General features: G+C 42.0%; 1 protein-coding gene across 1 annotated transcript; it reads left to right on the top strand.

Annotated features, from left to right (window-relative positions):
- Positions 1-1,647: 1,647 nt before the first annotated feature.
- slc18a2 (solute carrier family 18 member 2) lies at positions 1,648-24,899 on the top strand. The gene is made up of 16 exons (XM_026190345.2): positions 1,648-1,934; positions 2,035-2,213; positions 4,031-4,364; positions 6,699-6,757; positions 6,851-6,934; positions 7,392-7,484; positions 7,832-7,921; positions 8,009-8,052; positions 11,572-11,632; positions 13,254-13,349; positions 14,364-14,442; positions 18,640-18,691; positions 19,165-19,228; positions 19,310-19,429; positions 20,643-20,776; positions 21,177-24,899. Exons 2-16 carry the CDS (start codon positions 2,081-2,083, stop codon positions 21,282-21,284), a joined length of 1,551 nt encoding a protein of 516 aa, XP_026046130.1. The 5' UTR covers positions 1,648-1,934; positions 2,035-2,080; the 3' UTR covers positions 21,285-24,899.
- Positions 24,900-25,109: the final 210 nt, after the last annotated feature.

The raw sequence follows: 25,109 nt of genomic DNA, 5'->3' as shown, positions 1-25,109 counted from the left end.
GCCTCCGTGCTCAACCTGTGATTGATTACAGCTGGGACCAACTCCAGAAAATGGGTGGACTGGTTTCAGTTTGTTCTATTGCTCCAGGTGCTATATTTTGTAGCACCCTATAATATTAGAAATGAGACAGAACCCCAAACATTAGATAATCCCGTCTGAGCAAGAACTCGGACGGTGGTGATGAAGTCTGTCTTTCAACATGAAGAGAGCAAAGGAGGGAAACAGAAAATAAAAGAGAAGAAAGAAGCAGAAAGAGGACAAAACACAAACTACAGGAGGGTGTAGACAAAGTGTGCTACAGAGACATATACAGGCATGGTTAGTAAAAAATGAATGTTGTGAACATGCTCAGTGCATCACAGGAAGTCCTCCAACAGCCTGAACATTAAGCAGCACAAATAAAGATGCAATGTTACATTTCACGAGCTGTAAAATGAGTCAAGAATGTTCATGATGTGTGAATATTCACTTCAATAAACTGTGCCTGATAGCAACACTGACAATATGGACTCGTTCACCATCTGTGCTTGTATGATGCTAAAGTTAGTGCTGTGTTCAGCAAAAGCATTTTCCACATGATCGAATTTGTTAACAAACTCTGTTTTGTCCAGTTTGGCGTGTTTTACATGTTTAATGCATTATTACATGTTTTGCTCATTAGTTACAACATAAACTAAGAAGCAGCTGGCAGTGGAGAGGCAGGTTACACAAAGTTAGTGTCGGGCTGTGTATCACCTCAGGGCTGGATCTATGGCCGTGCATCAGGAGCAGGTCACCTGCTAACCAGCAGGTTTGGTTTGCATGTCTGTGGGCAAGATGCTAACCAATTCTAAATGTGAGTGAACAGTAGCTACGAAAAAACGTGCTTGCATGAATTAAGGTGTCTGCTTACGTCGCCGCCCACAACTAGTCACAGAAACGGGCTGCCTGTCTGCTATCTTTTATGGCATGGTCTGCTGGGGCGGCAGCATCTCTGCTGGGGACAGGAAGAGACTGAACAGGGTGATCCGAAGGGCCAGCTCTGTTCTAGGATGCCCTCTGGACCCAGTGGAGGTGGTGAGTGACAGGAGAACGGCGGCTAAGCTGTCATCCCTGATGGACAACATCTCCCACCCCATGCAGCAGACTGTGACAGCACTGAGCAGCTCCTTCAGTGGGAGACTGCGGCACCCACGGTGTGGGACGGAGAGATTTCGCAGGTCTTTCCTCCCCACTGCTGTCAGACTCCATAATAAAGACTTTAACTGAACAAACACACACATCCACACATGTGCAATAACACTAAGTGCAATAATCCTTTCTGTCATCGTTGTATTTTTACTCAGTTGTATATAGCATTCGTATTCTATTTTTATCTTATTGTATATTTATTTTATTTTATTCTACTGTATATAGTATTTTATTTTATTCTATTCTGTACAGCTGTGTACTGTATTTATTCTTATTGTATTCTAATTTTTGCCTCATAACTTTTGCACTGTCCACTTCCTGCTGTGACAAAACAAATTTCCCACGTGTGGGACTAATAAAGGTTATCTTATCTTATCTTATCTTATCTTATCTTATAAAGCAGGGTCTTTATCTTATGAAGCAGCACCTTGACATTAGGGTGTTGTAACATGCTGCCATATAAAGTGCGCTGAAAGCAAACCTGTGACACCATTAATGTTCCGGCTGTTGTCACCATTACACATGCATGCAGTGTTGTAGTTACTTAGCTCAGGAGCCAGAACAGTAGTCAGTGTGTACGATGAGTGACCTGAAGCCCAGCTGTAGCCTTTGTCCCGTTTGCGTCCTCGTGTCTTTTGTTTAAAGTGTATTATCAGGTATCTACACATAAAGGGGTGTGACGTCAATAGCGGGTCCAGTCAGTAGAAAGACCTCATCATCTCCTCCCATCTCTTGCCTCTCCAGCTCGTCCTTACACGTCTAAGGTAAGATTTCAGCGCTCACTTTCTCTTTTACTAACTTATCGTCAGTTTTAAAAAGCTGATATTTATTTTAACTTGCTGACCCATCATTGTCTCTTTCCAGGAGTACTTACCTTTTCGATTGTATTGCGCTTTCGGGGACTTGCGCCATGGGGGGATTAGACGCACTCCGGCAGTTTAATTTGCTCAAATGGCTCAGAGAGGAGAGACAATCGAGGAAACTGATTCTCTTCATTGTTTTTGTCGCTCTGCTTCTGGACAACATGCTGCTGACGGTGGTCGGTAGGTGCTTTTCTCACCTTCTGTGTAAAGTTTCCTGCTCCGCTCTCTCTCTGTGTGCAACAGGTAGTCAGGTTTGTCAGTCAGACGTCTCAAAGAGGCGCTTCTTGTGCACTTCATTTTAATATCTACCTAAATCTGCCTCATCCAATTAAATGACGGCGTTTGAACGGTAGAGCCATGTAGACGCTGATAGCACATGTTTAACTTCACAGTTTGGTTTGACATGTACGGACGTCCGACTGCTCTCCATTAGAAAAACACACAGAAAGATCGGATTTAATGTCAGTTACACTGTAGGAGGAAACACATCTCTTCCTGTGCTTCTTATGCACGACCTGCTCTTCCTAAAAGAACAGATTTAGATTCCCTTCAGGGCTGTTTTACAAACAAATAAAAACATGTATGAAATTATCTATTTATAATTACTTTCTTTGCAACATGGCAGAATGTTACTGATAGTTTGGCTGCATTAAATGTTAATTATAACATATTCATCACACATCTCTGCTGTGCACAGACCTGCAGTTTTCCATAAGTGCAGGGAGAATGGATAAAAGCCTCCATGAGCACATTTTCACGTTTTATGAATTTAATAGCAAAGCTCGATTTTTGGTCTGTCATTTTAATTTAATTTAATCTTTATTTAACCAGGAAGTCCGTTAGAGTAACATCTCTTTTGCACGGGTGACCTGGCTAATGCCATACAGCATTACAATCAAATAACATCATAGCAGACAAAACAAGATACAACAGGTCAGAGTCAAAACTATTTAAATACGAGGTCCAGTTTATAAAGAACAGTCACCAAAGCAAAATACATACAGATAAGAAATAAATAAACATGTTTACGAATGTGTGTAAAACCAATAAATGCGTGTAAATGGACACACCCAGTTTACTCCAAGCCAAAGTATATTTTTAACAGGACGAGGAAGGAAAAATTAACAATGCAACAATAAATGCACTGATGATTGGTGGAGCTGATAAACCAGAGACTGATCACCAGAATGTGCAGCGTCAGAGCTACAACCCACAGTAAGATATAGAGGGACAAAGCAGAGCCCGCAGGAGAGCGGAGACACAAAGTTAATGACATTTAAGAGCGGCATGAATGCACGGTGAGTGAAAGAGAGGAGAGCAGAAAGAAGGTGACACCAGGCCAGCTTGTGCACAGCATGCAGGATGTTGTTGATCCTGATCAATTCATGTGTAAATATTTAGTGCTCTGAGTATGACAGCTCTTGGTTTGTATGGTTTTAATGGCTAATTTGCATCTGCCAATCTGTTCTACTAGTTGCAGTTCAAACATGGACTGTATACAAAAGATGGATGGGTTAGCTTGCACCACTGTGAATACACGAGCTGGCTGGCAGCTTCTCAATCACGCAGTAATAGTATAATCTGCTTTATCATTCGTTTCTATTTTAATGGGGACCATAGTTTACACATCAGGAAACTGTTACTCAGATCAAATCATTCGGAGACCGTCTTCTCTATCCAGTGTCTCTTTGCAACCACAGGATTTCCCCTTGCTAGAAAGCAGGATTATTGCTTTGCACAGGAGCTGCTTTGTTTGGAAATGTAAAAGTGGTTCCATGTGTTCATATTTGGAGCGTTTTTCCAAATGTAAAAAAACAAACTCTCGAGGGTGTCAGCCGAAGCACTGCCAGTTTGAGGTTTGTGCAGTTCCTACAGAAATCACTCTTAACTTTCTGCTCTGCTGTCAGATGTTGCAATGAAGTCTGGATTAGCATCAGTCTGCCTTTCATGTCAGATTTCAGTATATTGGTTCTGTCTCTCCTCTTTATACCCACCAGTTCCCATCATTCCCAGCTACCTGTACACTCTGGATGAGTCGACAGACGTGCTTAAGAACAACACGGCACCGAAGCAGGATTCTCCAGCTTCCTTCCAAAGCATTGTGTCCTTATACGATAACACTGTTAGGTTGTCTGGGTTCAACACCACAGCTAGGACTACTGACCTGCTCCCTCTGACCCCTACTGGTACACAGCTCCCACCAAACTCAACCGACTGCCCCCGCTCCACCAACAAGCTGATTAATGAAAATGTCAAAGTAGGAATGCTGTTTGCTTCCAAGGCCACCGTGCAGCTGATTACCAACCCGTTTGTAGGGCCAATCACAAACAGGTAGGTCTTTGTAATTACTCTGTGTTTCTTTGTCAATGTATACGGTAGTCATTGAGCTGATCACCTTAGATTTAGGAGGCATTACGCCTCTTGTCACTTTTGTAGAAGCGTGCCAAATATTCATTCAAAACATACTCAAAGTTCTTGCATCTCTTGCACAGTTAAATTAGATCCTACATGTTTGTCATCTTAAAGTACAATCTATGTGTATTCTGTCAGGTCAAACGTTTTTTCTATCTTTCATTTAAATGACAAACAATACTCAGGGAAACAGCATGACGATGGATTTAAATGCATGTGTATCAGAATCACATAAGCTTACTGAGGTAATTCTGTGAAGATTCAAGAAAAGAGCGAAAGCAACAAAAAGAGTAACAGAACATAGAGATTGTATAACATGTTGCAAAAAACATTTTTAAAAAAGACAGAAAATAACCAAAGCAAACGTCTTGATGCTCAATCATCCAGGTAAGTAAATCTCCAAAAGTTGACTCTGTTCATCTGGACGTAGAGTTTTGTGGGAGAAACGTTTCATCATCACCAGGTGACGTCTTCAGTCTCAGCTGACTGCAGGTTTCCAACCTTATAAACAGGACATTTGCATAATGACTGAAACCAGCCCAGTGAAAGGAAATGATGAGTGAAGACAGACTGACAAAGGACAGGACGACAGGATGACAGTAGCACTGGCTTCCTGTCAGACTGTAGAGGCTTCCTGCTTGCTTGAGGCAACATTTTGGTTCAAATTTGTGTCAAGAGAGGACAATGTAGAATTCCACTTATGGTCTAATCTAAAACGAGAGAAGGAACAGACTCCCATTTGAAGTTCTTAGTAGGAAAACATGGTGAACGCGTGAGGTCGATGTGTCTTCGATGGTGCAGTGTCAGCTACGGCTGTCCGACTGAACTAAATAGAGCAGAATTCCTGATTAAACGTTCCTGCACGTGTGTGTCTGATTGTTCATACATGGGTGCTCCACAGTGAGTCACTCACTTCCCTTGAACTACATTAAAAATCCAGTTTTTAAAATATCTTTTGGATTCTTGAAGAGTTAAAATAAATTCTTTTAAGATGACATTTTTTATATTGTGGGAGAAAGATATTAATGTAAAGGGCAGTCAGTGCCATGGTTGAGCTCCAGCTTCCACGGCTGCAGATGTTATACATGATGAAGGAACCAAACTCTAGTGTTAAGCTTACATCTTAGAACACAAGTGTGAGAAGCAAAGATTATCATCACTGCACTATTAGCTGCTTGGTGAAACATGAGGTGACTGTGCCTAAAACTCAAACTCAGTTTACACCTGTTAGTGCAACAGTCTGCTGCGCTAACTGGCGTTTTACTAGCTCCCTTGAGGAAAAGCTGCAGAATTCATTTATGATTTCAGATAAGATAAATCCGGTCGTGTAGCCTCTACAGAGTAAAGTCCTAGTTTTACTTTATTTACACTCCAGCCTGGTCCTGGTCCTGGTTTTCAGCCTTCAACCAGATTTCTGTCGCATGGTTACAGAGCAACTGATGGGGTTAGATTAGCTGTTGCTACTATTTCATTAAAATTAGACAACTTTTCATAAATGTCCATGGCTCAACCATCCATCGGCTGTCGACGTGAGAGTCCACCGCGGCGTGTGACTAAACTGAACCTGAATAAAACTGGAATAAAACACATGACCTGAGACATGTAAGATTTTATCGTGTTGGTGAAAAACACATTTGAACGGTCCTGAATGATTTGAAATCCTGCTGATGGCGAGAGAACATTTTCCAAACGGTGAATTAGACGTTGAGGGCGGAGGGAAAAGCGTAACTCCACCTGAAAGGCAACATTTAGTGTCTCATACAGACACCCACATATGCTGTAATTGAAGCAAAGAATGTGGTCCTATTACGGCTTCTTAGTCACCTTCTCTGCTGACGGAGGACAATACAAGGCCAGTCAAGCATGTCAGGTATCTAAGCTATGATTTTGTTTTGATGCGGATGGCAGCTTTCAGCCTTCTAATCTTCCTCCACTGTTCTGGTTAACAGGCTAACATTTAAAAGAGAACGCCACATGCAAAAGTAGCTTAGGGTTTGTCAAATCCTTTGCTATCTATCAAGTTTATTAATGATATTACATCATTGTGCTACGTGCTCTTTTGGACCACACTCTCACTCATTTAATAACTGTCCATCAATCCAATGCTTTCTTTCTTTATTCTCATGAATTTCTGCAGCTGTGACCGAATCATCTTCCACTGATATTGTTATAAATGTCTCTTTTCTAAGCTAAAGATAAAGACTCACGTTGGACATTTCTAATGTCTGCCTTTTATCCTCTGTGGCCCTTCAGGATAGGATACCAGCTTCCCATATTTGCTGGCTTCTGTATAATGTTCATCTCTACTATCAGTAAGTTCCAGCAAACAAATGTTCACGATGAGAAGCAGCAGTTTTGCATCATGTCTGATGGTTCTTTGTTTGTGTTGTTGTCCTGTTGTGAAGTGTTTGCCTTCTCATCGAGCTACGCTCTGCTGTTTGTGGCCAGATCGCTTCAAGGCGTGGGTTCGTCCTGCTCATCTGTGGCGGGTATGATCTCCTCATCAGTCTTTAAATATTCACTGTTCTGTATATGTGAATGCATTAACATTCATTCATTGTGTAGAGCCCCTCTATTTAAGATCATCGTCCCAATGTGGACTTATAGGAAACTGTCTGTTTGAAGGCCTGAAGCATATCTGCAACATCTTGTTTGGGTGTGAGAACAGATCATCATTGACTTGATAATAAACTAGATTAAACTGGAAGATGACATAAAACAAATGATGGAGTTATAATCTGATGTGCGCTCAGCGCTCCAACAGATCTGTGCCCAACAACTCTATTGTGAGCCATGCAGTTTCACTGAGCAGCTGTTGTTTCCTGCGCTTATAGAGCAACAGTACAATGGCCTGTGTGTTGCATGTCGCACACATTGGCCTGCAGCACTCCTGCTGAAACAAACACGTTCTGATCTTTTTCTGCCATACAACTGTGTGTTTTTCAGGGATGGGAATGCTCGCCAGTGTGTACACAGATGATGAGGAGAGAGGTCATGCCATTGGCATTGCCTTGGGAGGTTTGGCATTAGGAGTGTTAGGTATGTGTGTGTAGCTTTTCAGTTACTCTGTAAAGACACCAAATCTGAAATATTCACCGGATCTTTACATAAAACTCCAAATAAATGACAGCACAATAAAAACACATATAAAGTCTGCTTTGTCTGACAATTGCTACAGTGTTGCATTCACATGTGAACTGATGAACTGTCCAGGCTGAACATTGTATGCTGCAGCTTCTACTGATGCATAAATAATTGATGACAACAGAGAAGCTGTCATTTCTACACAGGAAATAAAGAAATAAGCAGACACAGCCTGAGCTTTGTGGCATCCTGAGTGCACTGTGGATTTGTCCATTACTCACCATTCAGCCTTTTCTTCACAGTTGGACCCCCATTTGGCAGTGTGATGTATGAGTTTGTTGGGAAAACAGCTCCTTTCCTTATTTTGGCATTCTTGGCTCTGTTTGATGGAGGTACAGTTGTGTTGCTTCTTTGTATCCAAACTAAGTCGTGCCTGCTAATCTCTGATAGCAATTTACATCAATCCACTGTCTTCACAGCTCTGCAGCTTTTTATTCTTCAGCCCACCAAGGTGACACCAGAGGTGAGTGTCCCTACTTTGATAACTCATTTCCTGTAAATGATGTGCCTTCATTAAGACGACCTTTACAGCTGCAGAACATGCTAAAGGCTATTTCAGTAAATACACAGCATGGAGTGAGAACAGAGAAGCTGCGAGACACGCAACATAACACCTGCTCCACCCTGTGGACATCCATGTTCAGACTGTGTGCATACACCAGGGCCATAATCAGAATACGTTATTTTAATTATATTTATGAAACCTTCTTTTACTGTAAAGAATGTCCAGGAGCCTCATGTCCACTTCCACCTTTAGCCACAATGGATGGTAACGATCTCTTATGTCATCATATGTCTATGAAATTACAATTTAAGCTTTTCCTGATGACAAAAAAGAAAACACAAAAGAAATGCAGTTTCCCTCACTGCAGAGGTCGAGAAAGGGAAACATGTGGCTCAATCCTGGAACCACAAAGAAAGGAAAAAGACTTGCATGCATCCATACAGGGATCATACTGGGTTTATACTGAGATCATACTGGGATCATACTGGGATCATACAGGGATCATACTGAGATCATACAGGGATCATGCTGGGATCATACTGAGATCATACTGGGATCATACTGGGATCATACAGGGATCATACTGAGATCATACAGGGATCATACTGAGATCATACTGGGATCATACTGGGATCATACAGGGATCATACTGAGATCATACAGGGATCATACGGGGATCATACTGAGATCATACAAGGATCATACAGGGATCATACAGGGATCATACTGGGATCATACAGGGATCATACAGGGATCATACTGGGATCATACTGAGATCATACTGGGATCATACTGAGATTCATACAGGGATCATACAGGGATCATAAGGGGATCATACAGGGATCATACTGGGATCATACAGGGATCATGCTGGGATCATACTGAGATCATACTGGGATCATACTGACATCATACAGGGATCATACAGGGATCATAAGGGGATCATACAGGGATCATACAGGGATCATACTGGGATCATACTGAGATCATACAGGGATCATACAGGGATCATACTGGGATCATACAGGGATCATACAGGGATCATGCTGGGATCATACTGGGATCATACTGAGATCATACAGGGATCATACAGGGATCATACAGGGATCATAAGGGGATCATACAGGGATCATACAGGGATCATACTGGGATCATACTGAGATCATACAGGGATCATACAGGGATCATACTGGGATCATACTGAGATCATACTGGGATCATACTGAGATCATACAGGGATCATACAGGGATCATACAGGGATCATGCTGGGATCATACTGAGATCATACAGGGATGATACAGGGATGATACAGGGATCATACTGAGATCATACAGGGATCATACAGGGATCATACTGGGATCATACTGAGATCATACAGGGATCATACAGGGATCATACTGAGATCATACTGGGATCATACTGAGATCATACAGGGATGATACAGGGATCATACTGAGATCATACAGGGATCATACAGGGATCATACAGGGATCATACTGGGATCATACTGGGATCATACAGGGATCATACAGGGATCATACTGGGATCATACAGGGATCATACTGGGATCATAAGGGGATCATACTGGGATCATAAGGGGATCATACAGGGATCATACAGGGATCATACTGGGATCATACAGAGATTCATACAGGGATCATACAGGGATCATACTGAGATTCATACAGGGATCATACTGGGATCATACAGGGATCATACAGGGATCATACAGGGATCATACTGAGGTCATACTGGGATCATACAGAGATTCATACAGGGATCATACTGGGATCATACAGGGATCATACAGGGATCATACTGAGATTCATACAGGGATCATACAGGGATCATACAGGGATCATACACGGATCATACAGGGATCATACTGAGGTCATACTGGGATCATACAGAGATTCATACAGGGATCATACTGGGATCATACAGGGATCATACTGGGATCATACAGGGATCATACTGAGGTCATACTGGGATCATACAGGGATCATACAGGGATTATACTGAGATCATACTGAGATTCATACAGGGATCATACACGGATCATACAGGGATCATACTGAGGTCATACTGGGATCATACAGGGATCATACAGAGATTCATACAGGGATCATACTGGGATCATACAGGGATCATACTGGGATCATACAGGGATCATACTGAGGTCATACTGGGATCATACAGGGATCATACAGAGATTCATACAGGGATCATACTGAGATTCATACAGGGATCATACAGGGATCATACTGAGGTCATACAGGGATCATACAGGGATCATACTGAGGTCATACAGGGATCATACTGAGGTCATACTGGGATCATACAGGGATCATACTGGGATCATACAGGGATCATACTGAGGTCATACTGGGATCATACAGGGATCATACTGGGATCATACAGGGATCATACAGGGATCATACTGAGGTCATACTGGGATCATACAGGGATCATACTGGGATCATACAGGGATCATACAGGGATCATACTGGGATCATACTGGGATCATACAGGGATCATACTGGGATCATACTGGGATCATACTGGGATCATACTGGGATCATACAGCACGTTATGCTGGGAAATGTGGGCATCAAACAGGAATGTGACATTTTTCACTTTATTTGAGGTTATCAGCTTCTTCTGCAACATCACAGAAAAATCTCATTTTTCAATGTTCCATCATCTCCTGTAATATTTACAGCTGTGATGAAATCAGAAGTATTGGCTTCATTTTGACTCCAAGATTGTTCACCCAGAGTTTGTAGTTGTGGAGTTTAAGAGGTTAAAGACTCATCGGACACTGAACAACGACTCATTCAGGAAACAAAGAGAGAACAGTACTTTGGGGCCTTTATGGATGACACATGTTCTAAAATATTAATGAAGATAGCAACCAACTAGACAGGTAGTATTGGAAGCAAAGCAGTGGAATCTTCTTGAGTTCATTAGTGAATTCTTTTCCTAACCTTAGCTGCTCCTAAAATGTTGAGGGACATCTTTAGACATGTCACTAAGGCTCCACGGAGACTTGCAGCGAGGCAGAATAACCCCACTGGTTCCACTGGGCCCAAGTAGTAATTTATGGACTGGTTATTCAGACTGAAGCCAGCTATTTAGGCTCACTGCATTTATTCTTGTATATTATTCACCTTATTTTTAAGTGTTTGTCATGATTGCAGCATTCTCTGTCTGATTACAGACTTTTTAGGCACAGTGGTTGGTAACGTTTGTCCTAATTGTTGCACTGCATAACTGAAGTCACTATTACGTACATCACAAAGCACCTAGAGATGAGTGTTGGTGGGATTTGGAGCTATATCAATATAATTAAGTTAAACTGTGTGAACTTGTATAACAAAGAATCAGGATTGTGTTTACTAAAATGATCAGCTGTGTTGGCAGTGGCTCTCCAAGCTTTCTGCATACACTCTGTGGTTGTGCTCTCCTCCTCACAGAGTCAGAAGGGAACCCCACTGCTGACACTGATGAAGGATCCATATATAATAATAGCAGCAGGTAAGGGAGTGGTAGTACACTGTAGATGTGACAAACATCATGTCAGTGAGATATTGTGTTTTTGATGGCACTGGGAAGAGAACAGAAGGAAACAGCAGCCAAACAGAGAGCCAGCAGTTGCTTTGTTGGTCACACAGAAAAGAATACGGCTCCAAATTGTGTTGTGAGATGAGTGCTGCACAATCAGTCCACCAAAATAAACACTGTGACCTTATTGCAAATGCAGCTGCTCATAGTAAACAGCTGTGCCACTTCCTCTGGCTTTTATAGGTGCACTCAAGAATGTCCCTGTCGAGATGTAGTAATGTTTGTAGTACAAAGGGTACATGCGTACATTTATACAGTTCGGGCATCCAGGGAGTTCAGAATCCCCCACGGTCCCTGACATGGATTATCTTTGCTGGCCCACTCATCCTCAGGCAGCATTAGAGCTCGCAGTGTTGAATTGTGAGCTTTGCCTTTTGCATAGAGCTCTTTATGACGATAACTGTCTCGATAGTCAGACAGTCTCCTACAATAGTCATAATAACATCACAAATGGGTTGATTATAGCAGCAGTTATTTCTTTAGCAAAGGCAGATTTTCCGGGTACATGTAGAAGCAGAAGTTATATACAGGAAATATATTTGCCTTGATTTATTAATTTACCTCAAAAAGCACAAGTTACACAAGCACAAACATACTGCAGTCACAGCTTCTGTGGGAAGACTGAATATGACAGATGATTATTGTCATTCTGGTCCTTCGTATACTGTGGACTTTTCCTCAGATATGATCTTTGCCAACCAAACTCTGAGGTTGGCCTGTACCGCTCTCCTTTTACACTCTGTCGTGGGTGATTTCCATTCATAACACGGGTCTGCAACCACAAAGCTGCATGGGGTTAAATCACTGTTTCTTATAGATTTTCCATCTGGTTCAGTTTTCTTGCAAAACTCATGTTTTTAGTGTAGTTAAGCGTACAATTCCCCTTTTTAAACTGAAATCTGATATCCTGTACTTGAGTCAAAACCCATATCCCACAAAGATTTCTTACATTAATGTAATATTCCTATGAGCGAGACTCGAGAGAAACACAAATAGAAAATGGGAGGAAATGAGGGGGAGGGTGCGGCGGGTTTGATGGTGTGAGGAGCTCAGACGATCAAATCCAACCAGGTTTATTTTGTTCATAGCCAAAGGTAAGAAATCACAACAATGATGCATAGCTCATTGTACTAAAATATTGATTTTCATTCCTGTTGTGCTTTTTTTTAATGTAAACTCTTCATGTTTTGCAAAATAATAACTTCATGATGGAGGGAGATCATTTTTGGATTCAGGACCCAAAAAACATCGCATTGACCAAAAATCCCCCCACGCACTCGTTTTGTTTCTGCAGACCTGTGTGATGGATCACACTCAGCCTGGTCCCTCTGTCACTGTAAGGCCTTTGTTTGCTCCTCGTGTCTGTGAAATGTCATATGTCAGCTTTTCCCTGCATGTCAATTATGTGGCAACATGGGAAGAAAGAAAGCAGGCTGTACGCTCGTCGGTGTGTGGACGTCGGAGCTGGGGGAAAACGTCAGGTTAAAAACAGACGATAATTGACGCCGCACTTATCTTCAATCTTCATCCCCAGGTGCCATTTGTTTTGGAAATATGGCTATTGGCATGATGGAGCCAACTGTGCCAATCTGGATGATGGAGACCATGTGTGCCAGGAAATGGCAGCTAGGTATTTACAAAGCTCTGCTCTGCACACAAAAACACGTTGTTACAGCACCTTTATAAAAGGCACTGCTGAGCATCCTAATGCAGTTTAACAGCACACATGTACCACTGAGCTTGGGAAGGTGTAAATGCTGAGTTTGTGTTGCAGGTGAAGTTTATGATTACAACCCAAACTGGGGCTGCTTCTGTTGTTGTAGAGCATCCTCGCCCAAGTAAATGTAATTAACACGTCTGTGATAATGTCTATTAGGTCTGTTGTATTATAATTACACAAACAGAATGATCATTTTTGTGTAACAGCACAGTCAACCACTGTTTACAGAGTCCTTACAGCTCGTATACAATGATTATGATTAGGTAGTATTTTCATACAAATATCATGGAGGCAGAGAAAAGAGACAGAAGTGTCCTTGCACTGCTGTGTGAACACCACTCATCTGTTTCACAGTAAATATCTGCACACATGCATGTATGGTCACCTGCTTCCTGTTTCAGAAGAGCCGTTCTTCTACAGATCTCCCCTGGCTGAAAGGGAGTTCTTCCTTCCTGCTGTCGCCAAGGGCTTTCTTATAGAGGGCTGTCTCTATATCAGGGTCCTTACCTGTAGCTGTACACAAGCTTCCTGAGGCGAATGTTGTTGTGATTGCGCACTACATAACTAAACTTTAATTTCATTTATATACTACATTTATATTTTATATATAGTGATGTCGTGTAAAAGTGCCACTTCGCCATCATGCCAGATAGTTTCCATACCAAGACTTCCTGTAGTCTGTGCTGTTATTAGCTTCTTCCTGCAGCCAGCTTTATATAAAGTCTGGGTCAGATAAAAAGGATGAGGGGGAACAGGATATTAGGGTGTCAGATGCTGGCAGGTGGAAAGCACAGGTCTTCATTACGGACAATAGAAGATGTACAGCAGCTCAGTGATGAGGCATTGATAGAGATCTGCTTATCTCTGGGAATCCTGGCTACACCTTCAGCCTCTCATGTCTCTGTGTGTCTGTTTCTGGCACAGGCGTTGCTTTCTTACCAGCATCCATCTCCTACCTTATTGGAACCAACATCTTTGGCACGTTTGCACACAAAATGGGGAGGTAGGAAGGGAAATTACTTTTATCTCCTTCTCTCTCTCTCTCCTGGTGGCTTTGTCATATCTGTTTCCGCTCCTCTAAATGAGTTTTCAGCGTTTTGAGTGTTTCTGAGACTGGCTTTATTGAAGCCTTGACGATACAGGGAATCTATCTGTCTATGACCCGAGTGCTATATTCTTTTAAGGCTGTTGCTAATGCCAGTCACCAGAACTGTTTTCACCATAACACAAGTCGGAACATCACCTGTTCAGTTTACTAACTTCACCACTACAGAGACTGCCAGACAAGCGATGTTTATGTATAATGGGTTATTTTAAACGTAAAAATCTTACGTGTTACATACTTTTTTTAGTCTTTCTTTACTTGGCATCCAACACATTTAATCCTTCTTGAGTTTTTTGACTTAATTATCAGTGATTAGTTGAAAACAAACACATGGTGTACCATGAGGGGCGTAGACATTGAGAAATTAGAGAACTGTTCCCAACAAGACTGCAGCTCATGTCTTGAATTCTTGGGGTTAGCTCATGTTGCAACACTAAAAGAGGTTTAAACAGTCTTTTTCACAATATTTAACATGTATTATATGTCAGAGGTGACTAGTGTGCCAAAGCACAATCAAAGAATACACCCCGAAAACTGCACACATCTTGCAATTTTATTGTTAAAACAGCTATGTTACTTAGTAGGTACTGTACTTTTTATGAGTCTTCATAGGAGCTACCAGGTCCACCTCTGGGTATCTGCACATGTGCCAAAAATGCTCTTATTGGGTTGTCTCCCTGTTCACAAGAATACTTTGTACTGGTTGTTATACACCACTTTTCTACTCTACCTGAACACTCAATACACTTTTTTGTATTCACCCATTCACACAAGCACATATGTGCTTTCAAACATTATCACACATTTATACTACAATGGATGCGTCACATAGCAACTCTCCCCCAACACTTGGCATGCAGACCTGCTCTACGTCCTGAGCTATAGCCACGCCCCTCGCTGCCCTTCAACAGAAGACTGCTCAAAAACTAACAAAACAATATCTGCCCAAGGGATCGCCTGTCTTCTTCCCCCAATCTGTTCTACTATGAACATGATTTCTTTGAATGTTTTCAACCCAGCTGTGTAATCCTTAGAACTGGTTTGATGACATGACTGTCATTCATGTGGCTGTTATTCACAACTTTTAGATTATGTGGAAGTGAAAATATTGATTTTTATTGGAGGTTTGTAGATCTTACTCTGGACACAGTCTGAATATTTCACACTACATAGTTACAAGTGTGGTGCTTAAACAGGACAGTGTTGCCTTCAGCAGCATCGCAATGAGTTTTGTGAACATTTACAACATGTTGATCCTCTGACGACACAATTTAATGTTACACATTAGCCCGATAAACATAAACAGCTCCACAATGTAATGTAAGTCCATGGAAAAGCTTTTCCACTGTTGGGTAGCTAGTCAAAATTGGCATCAACATCAAACTGACTATATTTTTCTTCAACCAAACACAAAACAAAAACACAAGAAATGCTTTAAATAAAAGTTATAGAACTGTCATGGCTGCTGGGGCAGAATCTAAACAGGGAGGAAACTAGAAACAAGTAAAAAGAAACTAAAAGACCTGAGATATGGAACACAACACATGGAAACCTGGATCATGGGGAATGTCATGGGTGTCACGTGGGGCACGCAGGCAGGGTGGGGGGTGCGCAGGCGGGGGGGTACGCAGGCAGGGTGGGGGGTGCAGGCAGTAACAAACAGAGGACGACACAGGGCTTTAATACACAGGGAGAACGAGGGAACGGGACACAGTAGGAGAGCACAGCTGGGAGTAATTAAACATGACAAGAGGCAAAACTATTATGTTTTCAAAGTAAAACAGGAAACATAACATAGGACACGGACTGTCAAAGTAAAACAGGAAACATAACACAGAGATGCAGCCTTGACAGGGCAGACAGAGCAAACATGGAAGACAGAGGCAGAAACAGGAAGACTAAGAACCGTAAATAACACTGAAACCAGTGACTAGAGACTCTAAGACGAAACATAAATAAACCTGAAATTAGATTTTTTTTTCAATCTAAACTTGATCTCCAAGCATAACCCTTGTAGCCAAACACAGCAGTAAGACATCTCTTGGTCACCAGGTGTGATTTTGCCAGAATGCTCTTTAAAGAAAGACCCACGACCCATCCTTGCCTTTTGGTTGAGGCAATGAGGTTCTCATCTAACGCTTCCCAGTCCATGGCTCAGTTTTGGTTTCATCTGACCACAGCACTTTCTCCCAAGCCTCCTCTGAACATCTTTTAGATGTCCACATGCAAATTCAAGACAGGCTTGAACATGTGTCTTCTTGAGAAGGGGGACCTTGCAGGCACTGCAGGATTTTTATCGAACTACCTTCAGCTCTTTAACAGGTTCCTTCAGTCTAGTTTTGGGATGTTCCACCACCTTCTCATTATCAGTTGCAGAGCTGTTGTTGACTGCTCAGATCTACATGTAGAATGACCTTTTTCAGTGGGAAAAACATTTCATCACTCATTCAAGTGACCTCTTCAGTCTCAGCTGACAGCAGCTTACCCAAACCCATAAACAGGACATTTGCATAATGACTGAAACTACCATCACGAGTAACAATGGGCTGTGACTATTAGCATGTAAAATGTCACGAGCATTGATGCCATGAGAGTGTTGGGGAATAGCTGCAATCACACTATTGTAAGATGGTGAAAGACGTACCCAAACAAACAGTCTGCTTTCATTTTTGAAAAAGTCCACAACTGTGTCACCAGCAAAGCAACCCCCCCCCCCCCCCCCCACACACACACACACACACACACACACACACACACACACACCATCACACTTCCTCCTCCATGCTTCACAGTGGGAACCGTGCATCGTGACCATTGTTCACCTTTTCTGCTTCACACAAAGACCGAGCAGGCGGAACCAAAGATCTCAGATTTGGACTCCTCAGATTTCCACTGGTCTGATGTCCATTCCTGTGGTTCTTGGCCCAAACAAAGTCCTGGTTTCTCAGCAGCTGATCATAAAGGCCTGATTCCCACAGTCTCCTCTGAACAGCTGATGTAGAGACGTGCCTGCTACTGGAGCTCTGTGTGGCATCTATCTGGGCTCTAATCTGAGGAGCTGTGATTTCTGAGGCTGCTGACTCGGATGGATTCATCCTCAGCAGCAGAGGGACTCTTGGTCTTCCTTTCCCGGGGCGTCCTCATGTCAGACAGTTTCATTGTAGCGCTTGATGGTTTTTGCGACTGCACTTGGGGACACATTAGCAGTTTTCCAGACTGACTGACCTTCAGTTCTTACAGTAATGACAGGCTCACCTGTGAAACCATGTTGGTGACTACATCATGAAGCTCACTGAGAGCAGGTCGAGGGTTTGCAGCCGTGGGTGGCTACTTTCAGAAATGTTTAGAGATATTTACCATTATGACATTCATAATTCCATATATCTTGCTTAATGAATATTTGATGTCTTCAGTTTGGATCTACAACGTAGAAAGTAGTAAAATAAAGACAAACCATTAACCATGTCCAAACATCTGACTGGTAGTGTACACCATATCACTGTGGCCTGCCCCAAGGATTGAGTCCTCCAAGAAAAACAAAGTTCTCTGATTTCCTTACATGGAAGACTGAGCATGCATCGATATTGCTTAGCTCAGCGGTCCCCAACCCCCAGGCCTCGGACCGGTACCGGTCCGTGAGTCGTTTGGTACCGGGCCGCGAGAGTTGAGGCTCAGGTGTGAAATGTATAGTTTTCAGGGTTTTTATCGGTTTTCAGCGTTATTTTGTTATCGTTTTTATCGTTAACTCGGTTTTCCTGGGTCTTTTCACCTGTGTTATGAATAAATCTTCTTTTTTTCGGTACTAGTTTTATTTTGTTGTATTTATCCGCCACACCTTAAAGGCCGGTCCGTGAAAATATTGTCGGGCATAAACCGGTCCGTGGCGCAAAAAAGGTTGGAGACCGCTGGCTTAGAGGTTGCAATGATTATTCTGACATTGTTTGATATTGTTTGGTTTGTGCTTACATGAGTCTGTTTAAGAAAGAGGAAGTACAGACGAGGTTCTGTTTAGCCTGGAAAATACATTTTATATTCTCATGAAAGGAAATCTTCCTCAGTGTGGTAGTGACTGATTACTTCTTGTCTCCCTTACAGATGGCTTTGTGCTCTTATTGGAATGGTTGTGGTTGGGATCAGTGTAATATGTGTAAGTATGTGACAGTCAGCTACATCACTAGAATAACTTCAGAGGTCACCTATGGGCAATGTTACGAGCCCTGTTGAGTAAAAAGTTTGAAATGGACCTGAAACATTGTTCTTTAAATGTAAACAACGCATGCATCATGTAAGCCAGCTGGTATAAATGTAACTTTATACCCATTAAATGTTCACTGCAGTATGTAGTGCCTTATGTGTGTGTTAAACCAGATAAGGACTTTTTATATTTAGAAAAGCTAAAAAATGCTGGAGCAAGAGTCACAGCTCTGTATGTGCCTGATAAACAACACAGATTTCCTGTTTCACATTACTCTGCAAATCCAGTTCTGCTAATGGGAGTCTGACTTCTCAATGGTTTCCATGATCAAATCTAAAAGCAACTGTCTTTTTTCACTGTTTTTAAAATTGCTGATTATTATATATTTTATATTATTCATTAAAATGATCATTTGTTTGTTCTAGGTTCCCTTTGCTAGAGACATCTATGGTCTGATTCTTCCTAACTTTGGTGTTGGTTTTGCCATTGGTAAGATTACTACGTGTACTGATTCCACCTATGAATGTGTGCAGACTTTGATCAGGTAAGAGCATTATGATTGTGTTACAGGCATGGTGGATTCCTCTATGATGCCTATAATGGGTTACTTGGTGGACCTGCGGCACGTGTCTGTTTATGGAAGTGTGTATGCGATTGCTGATGTAGCTTTCTGCCTGGGATTTGCAATAGGTAAGCAAGAGCAAACGCCATAAAACATCCATATGTTTTAACCTCGGGCTAAAATAGCAGTATCAGTTCCTGGAAACCTTTTGTCATCTTGCTTGTGTAATGGTGGAGAACTAATCCTTGGCTAGAGACACACAGAGGGGAAATGATTTACAGCTACAGTCATTGCTATGGCATTCATGCATACATCGTGGACATGAATGCCATAGCTATTTATGTTTAGGATTTCTTTGGGCTGTTCATATTTAAGTGTGGAAGCATTGTATAACATATTCCAAAAAACGTACTCACCCACCCAATCAGCTCATTGTTTTGAGGAGTTGCATTCACTTCGATGGACACAGGTATTCTACAAACATCTGTGATAGAATGGGTCATTCTCAGGAACTCAGTAATTTAAGCATGGTACCATGATAGTGTTCCACCTGTGCAACAGCTCCACTGGTGAAATTTCCTCACTACTAAATATTCTGCACGACTGTTATAACAAAGTGGAAGGTCTAAGGAGCTTGGAAAGAAAAGCGTCTGGACTTCTTTAAGTTGCTTGAAGACGTTTCACCTCTCATCCGAGAAGCTTCTTCAGTTCTAAGGTCAAATGGTGGAGAGTCCCAGATATAAACCTAGTGGGAGTTTCCCCCCACAGAGGGACAAAAGGACCCCCTGATGATCCTCTAATCGCCTGAGCCAAGGTGTGAAACTGGGTGTGGGTCCCAATCAGCCAGAGTTTCGGGTGAGTTCATTGTGAAACCTGGCCCCACCTTATCATGTGATTTCCTGAGGTCAGATGGCCCAGGATGTGAGTGGGCGTTAAGGCGACTGTCTGCCACACCCGCTTTCACACCTTGGCTCATGTCATTAGAGGATCATCAGGGGGTCCTTTTGTCCCTCTGTGGGGGGAAACTCCCACTGGGTTTATATCTGGGACTCTCCACCATTTGACCTTAGAACTGAAGAAGCTTCTGGGATGAGAGGTGAAACATCTTCAAGCAACTTAAAGAAGTCCAGACGCTTTTCTTTCCAAGCTCCTTAGACTACGATGACCTGGATGACTGAGAACCTTCACAGACAACAAAGTGGAAGCATTTGGAGACGAAAGCAACTCAGACACAAAGTGGCAGGCCACATAAAATCTGACCGCTTAGCTGCTCTGCAAGGTGATGAACTCCACCAAAGAAACAGACTAAACCAGTAAGTGGTCCGTTTTCTCCTGATGCAGGTCCATCTATTGGAGGTTCCATTGCTGAAAGTATTGGCTTCCCTTGGCTGATGACCATCATTGGAATAGTGGATATAATATTTGCTCCTCTCTGCATCTTTCTGAGGAACCCACCAGGACAAGAAGAGAAAATTGTAAGAGTCCAAATACACCTAAATACAGTCAGCCAGCTCCTACATTTGTCACAAAACAGCTGTGTGGTAGTCCAAGGGCAGAGCCAACGATTCGGGAGACAGGAATGAATTCAAAAAGCAGTTTTAATGCTGTTACCTGAGAGAGAAAACTAGAAAAATCAGATCAGAGAAGCACACAACCATGAGGGAACACGTGACAAAGCACGAGGACAAACTCAAGCAATAAATACAGAGAAATGCTCCTGAGCTAACACCAGAAATGCAGTGATTATGTTACACAACTTGAGTACAATATGTGAATTTCAAAATTCAGGTTCTGTCAGAAAGTTTTCAAAATCATGCACAGTTAAAAAAAAACAAGAGCAGCCACTGAAACACTTTTCAACAACTGTCATTTCAGGCGATTTTAATGGACACAAACTGTTCAATGAAGACGAGATCGTACTCTACTCAGGGGGCATACTACCAGGGTGAAGACATGGATCCAGAATATGACGATTATGATTAACAGGACCCCAGCCATGCAGGGTAACCCTTCAGAGGATCTATTTTGTTGTACAAAAAGAAGGAATAGAAGAAAATCACAGCAAATGAAACGAAACAGCCAAGATATTTCCACGTGAATGTCCTGCATTCAATCGTCACTGTTCACTGTCTTCTTAGCAGTTGTACTGGAGCAAACCAAAGTTGTCCTTTATCTGTGGTCTCAAGCGCATTGTGTTGCACGTATTTTGTTTAGCCAACAGCCTTATTCGATGGGAGCAAAACACCTTTTAGGTGCAGTTTGCTGAGCTGTCTTTATCCATGAACTGGACATTCAGTTTTAACATAACAGCCCTGGGTATTAGTGTCAGATTTAGGTGTGTAACTTGGTATTAAAAATGGGGATTTGTGCGATAAGTGGAGTTTGTCAAAATCCAGGAGGATTTGTCAGACGATTTCTTTTGATATTTCCATGAAAGGCCTCCCCTGCACCGCTGCTGTAGATGACCTGTGTCAGGAAGTTACTTAGATGAGGAATGTATTCTTAAACACATTATCAATACATGTTTATCCTTCTAGCAAGAACACAGACTGCATGTTTTTAGAATCTCTGCAACCTTCAATGATAAAAGTCAATTAGAATAAAGCCCATGTCCAGATTACACCAGTGCTACCAGCATATACCACAGCTTAGTCACACGCATACTTTAGCACAACAGCGTGGACCCCGTCTTGGGGCTCTGGTCTGCAATGGTCGGCTTACTAATAGAAATAAACATGTTACAAAAAGTCTTTACAACTATTTTCCTCATTCACAACAGACGTATGAGGTACTTTTTAAATAATGTACACATTATTGTGTGAATGCTTTGATGAAAGGCGACCCTACACAGGTCCTGTTCATGCTGCTGGTGAAGCATTTGTCTGCTCTGACGGAAACCAATCTCCGGGTTCTGCCCTACCTTCAAAGCCTATTAGACAGTTTATATGGTTTATGGATGCAACTTGCTAACCACTCTAGCTAGCACTGATTTCACTCATATGGACAAAAGTACTGTGTTGCTGACACATTACCCCTGCATACTGTGCTCAGCCATGGAAACCAGTTACTGAGTCAGCAGTGTTGATTTTTACACAGTAGCATTCAGTGACCCCCGACTGTAACTTTACCTGTTACACTGTGGCTGAGCTGCTGTAACCATAGCGACTCTTAACTCTGGAGGGGAGAGGTTTGAGTTTATACACCTGTGGCATTGTCACTGAAAACACCTGGATTCCAATACTTTTGTCCATATGGCTCCAAAACAGCAAACCTCTACGTGTGAGTCGGGAAAATAACAATGGCATCATGAAGGCTGTGTCCATATGTGGACAGTTCGCTGTAGGCAGAAGAGCAGAGTTGTAAGAAGACACATTGGACCTTTATGCTTTCTATTGCCTCAAAACTGCCAGTGTAGTTTCATACTGATTAATAAATCAGTGTCTGCAGCAAAAGATTTGGACTAATTACTGTTGCTTTAAATGTTCCAGTCTGACTGGCATCTGAGAAGTGCTCGTTATATGTCATAGTTTTGGCAAACGAAGAGCACCAACGTCCGTTTGGACACAGTTTGGTTTGTAATGTTAACTGGACTCAGGTCTGGGCTCCTTCTAATGGCTCAGTGCATACTGGGACTATGAGCTGGATGACTTCATAAACACTGACACAATCCTGACTTTAACCGTAAGCTCTTCACTTTCTAAAATAGTGTAAAAATGCATAATTGCAAGACTTTGTTGGGCGCAGAGTTTTATGTGTACTGGAATATATTTATTAGAACAAAAATTCAAAACAGACAGAAGGAAACTGATTTAAAATAAAACTTTAATTCATTCATTTCTGAAGGGAACCAGATGAAGCATACAGATCCTGTTGGACAACACAACAGCATGCAGTTTCTACACTGATTTTTATTGTGGCCAATAGTGGAAGCAGCAGCATTTTGATTGACAGTTAGAAGCGTGTAACCAGCTGCGGTTGAGTATGGGGTAGGGTTGTTTCCTGGTGACCTTGCCCTGAGCCTTTCTGAGCCATCATTAATGTTGTTTCTTACATCTGTGCTTCCTGTGCTGTGTCAAAATATCAGTTATGGAAAAGACAAGAAGTCTGTGTTGAGAAGCTGTATCTGTTTAGTACAATCACAACGAGCTCCACCAGAGCGGAGGACTAGGTCAGCATACTGGAGAACATGTTTATTGTTGGCTTTGATATGTTGGCAGCTGGCAGCAGCTGTGTGCTATACTGCTAACCTAGAAACACTTGTGATTGCAGCGATGTGCTCCTGCATTCTGCTGGCTTGTATGTATGAAGTGCATCTGCAACAAGAACTAGCAAATACAAACATCCGTGAGTCAGGATTGTAAGATCGTAAGCTTCATGTGTAGCAGTGGCAATGACAGCGTGAGTCAAGAGGGCGTGGCCACATTTAAATCAGGTACAGAATGTGACTCATGACGCAGTGTGACTGGATGTCATTCACAATCATCATTCGTTTATAGGTGACCCCAGAAACATCTGAGTTTGTAATGATAATAACGAATCCTTAATTAAATTGCTTGATAGAAAATAAAAACACATGCACAGGGTCACTTCAAGTCAAATTTATTTGTACGGCTCTATTTAGACATGAGGTAAATCAGAGCGTGTTCACAGAGGGAAAGAAAGTTTAAAACATACGATAGTGTGTATGATGTGCACGCTGTGTCGAGTACACAGCGTGCACATCATACAGTACTATACCGGGTCAAGAACATAAGCTACCTTCAGCTGCTGATGCACAACGGATGGACCGTTTGATCTGACGCAGACAGTCTTGGCAGTGGCAGGTATCCCCTCACACTCTTGAACCTCGATGTGTTAACCACTACACTATGGAGCAATGGTGTGAATGTTATATTAGAAGTGCAGAACTGAACTGACCTTCTATTACAAGCTTAATTCATCCCAACTGAAAGCAAAGACAGAGAAACGTCTGTATCATGACAGCGTAGCTGACCCTACAGGATAACTAGCTTGTGCAGCAAATGATTATTGAATGCAAGCTGGATTCAGTGCAGTTTTTGGCTCCGCCCCGTAACCTTTGAACCATCATGAGATTATGTCTTAAGATAGATGACAGATCATTTTTTGTTTCTTTGTAGTATAGCGCTGTTTGTCAAAATGTTTGTAAAACTACAAACTAATTAGTTGTTACATTTTGATGGCCTTGTTTCTTAAAAAGGTTCTTGTAATGTTTATGGTGTTTATAATGTACTGAATCTTGTGCCATATGCTTTTTCTTTTTCCTCTTTCTGAACTGTGAAAACCTGTACTAGATTTAAGCAAGAGTAAAACACTACCATTAATATAAACCATCTAGACTTGTTTATCCAGAACGGGCCTCGCTGGACTGAGCTGGGATCAACACGCCCAACACTCCTCTCTGAACTCTAACGACCAATCTACGAGTCGTTTCTGGGTATTTTTGTGCACGTTTTGTGGTTTTGGTCAGAATCTATTGAAAATATGTCACTCTGTCAGTCTTATATGTATTTGACTGGATTGTTTTTCATACTTGTGGGAACACCATATGCTCTATTAAATGTTGTATACTGTGCAAAAGCAGTTTTCTCCGTAAAGACGACACCTCTAAATATCTGGACGGTGAATTTAAAACACTGAGCATTCAGACCAAATGTTGGTCGAGCTGAGGCTTCATATCATCCACATGATACCTCAGAATGTACACAAAAATAACATGCGTGTGGCTAACACGTAGCACTTTAACAGGTCCCAGAAATCCTCATGTTGATTAGTCGTGCCGAGCGCTTG

Source organism: Astatotilapia calliptera, chromosome 13, assembly GCF_964374335.1.
Source record: "Astatotilapia calliptera chromosome 13, fAstCal68.1, whole genome shotgun sequence".
NCBI lineage: Eukaryota > Metazoa > Chordata > Actinopteri > Cichliformes > Cichlidae > Astatotilapia > Astatotilapia calliptera.
Note: the sequence above shows the minus strand (reverse complement) of the source record. Positions and strands in the feature narration are given on the sequence as shown.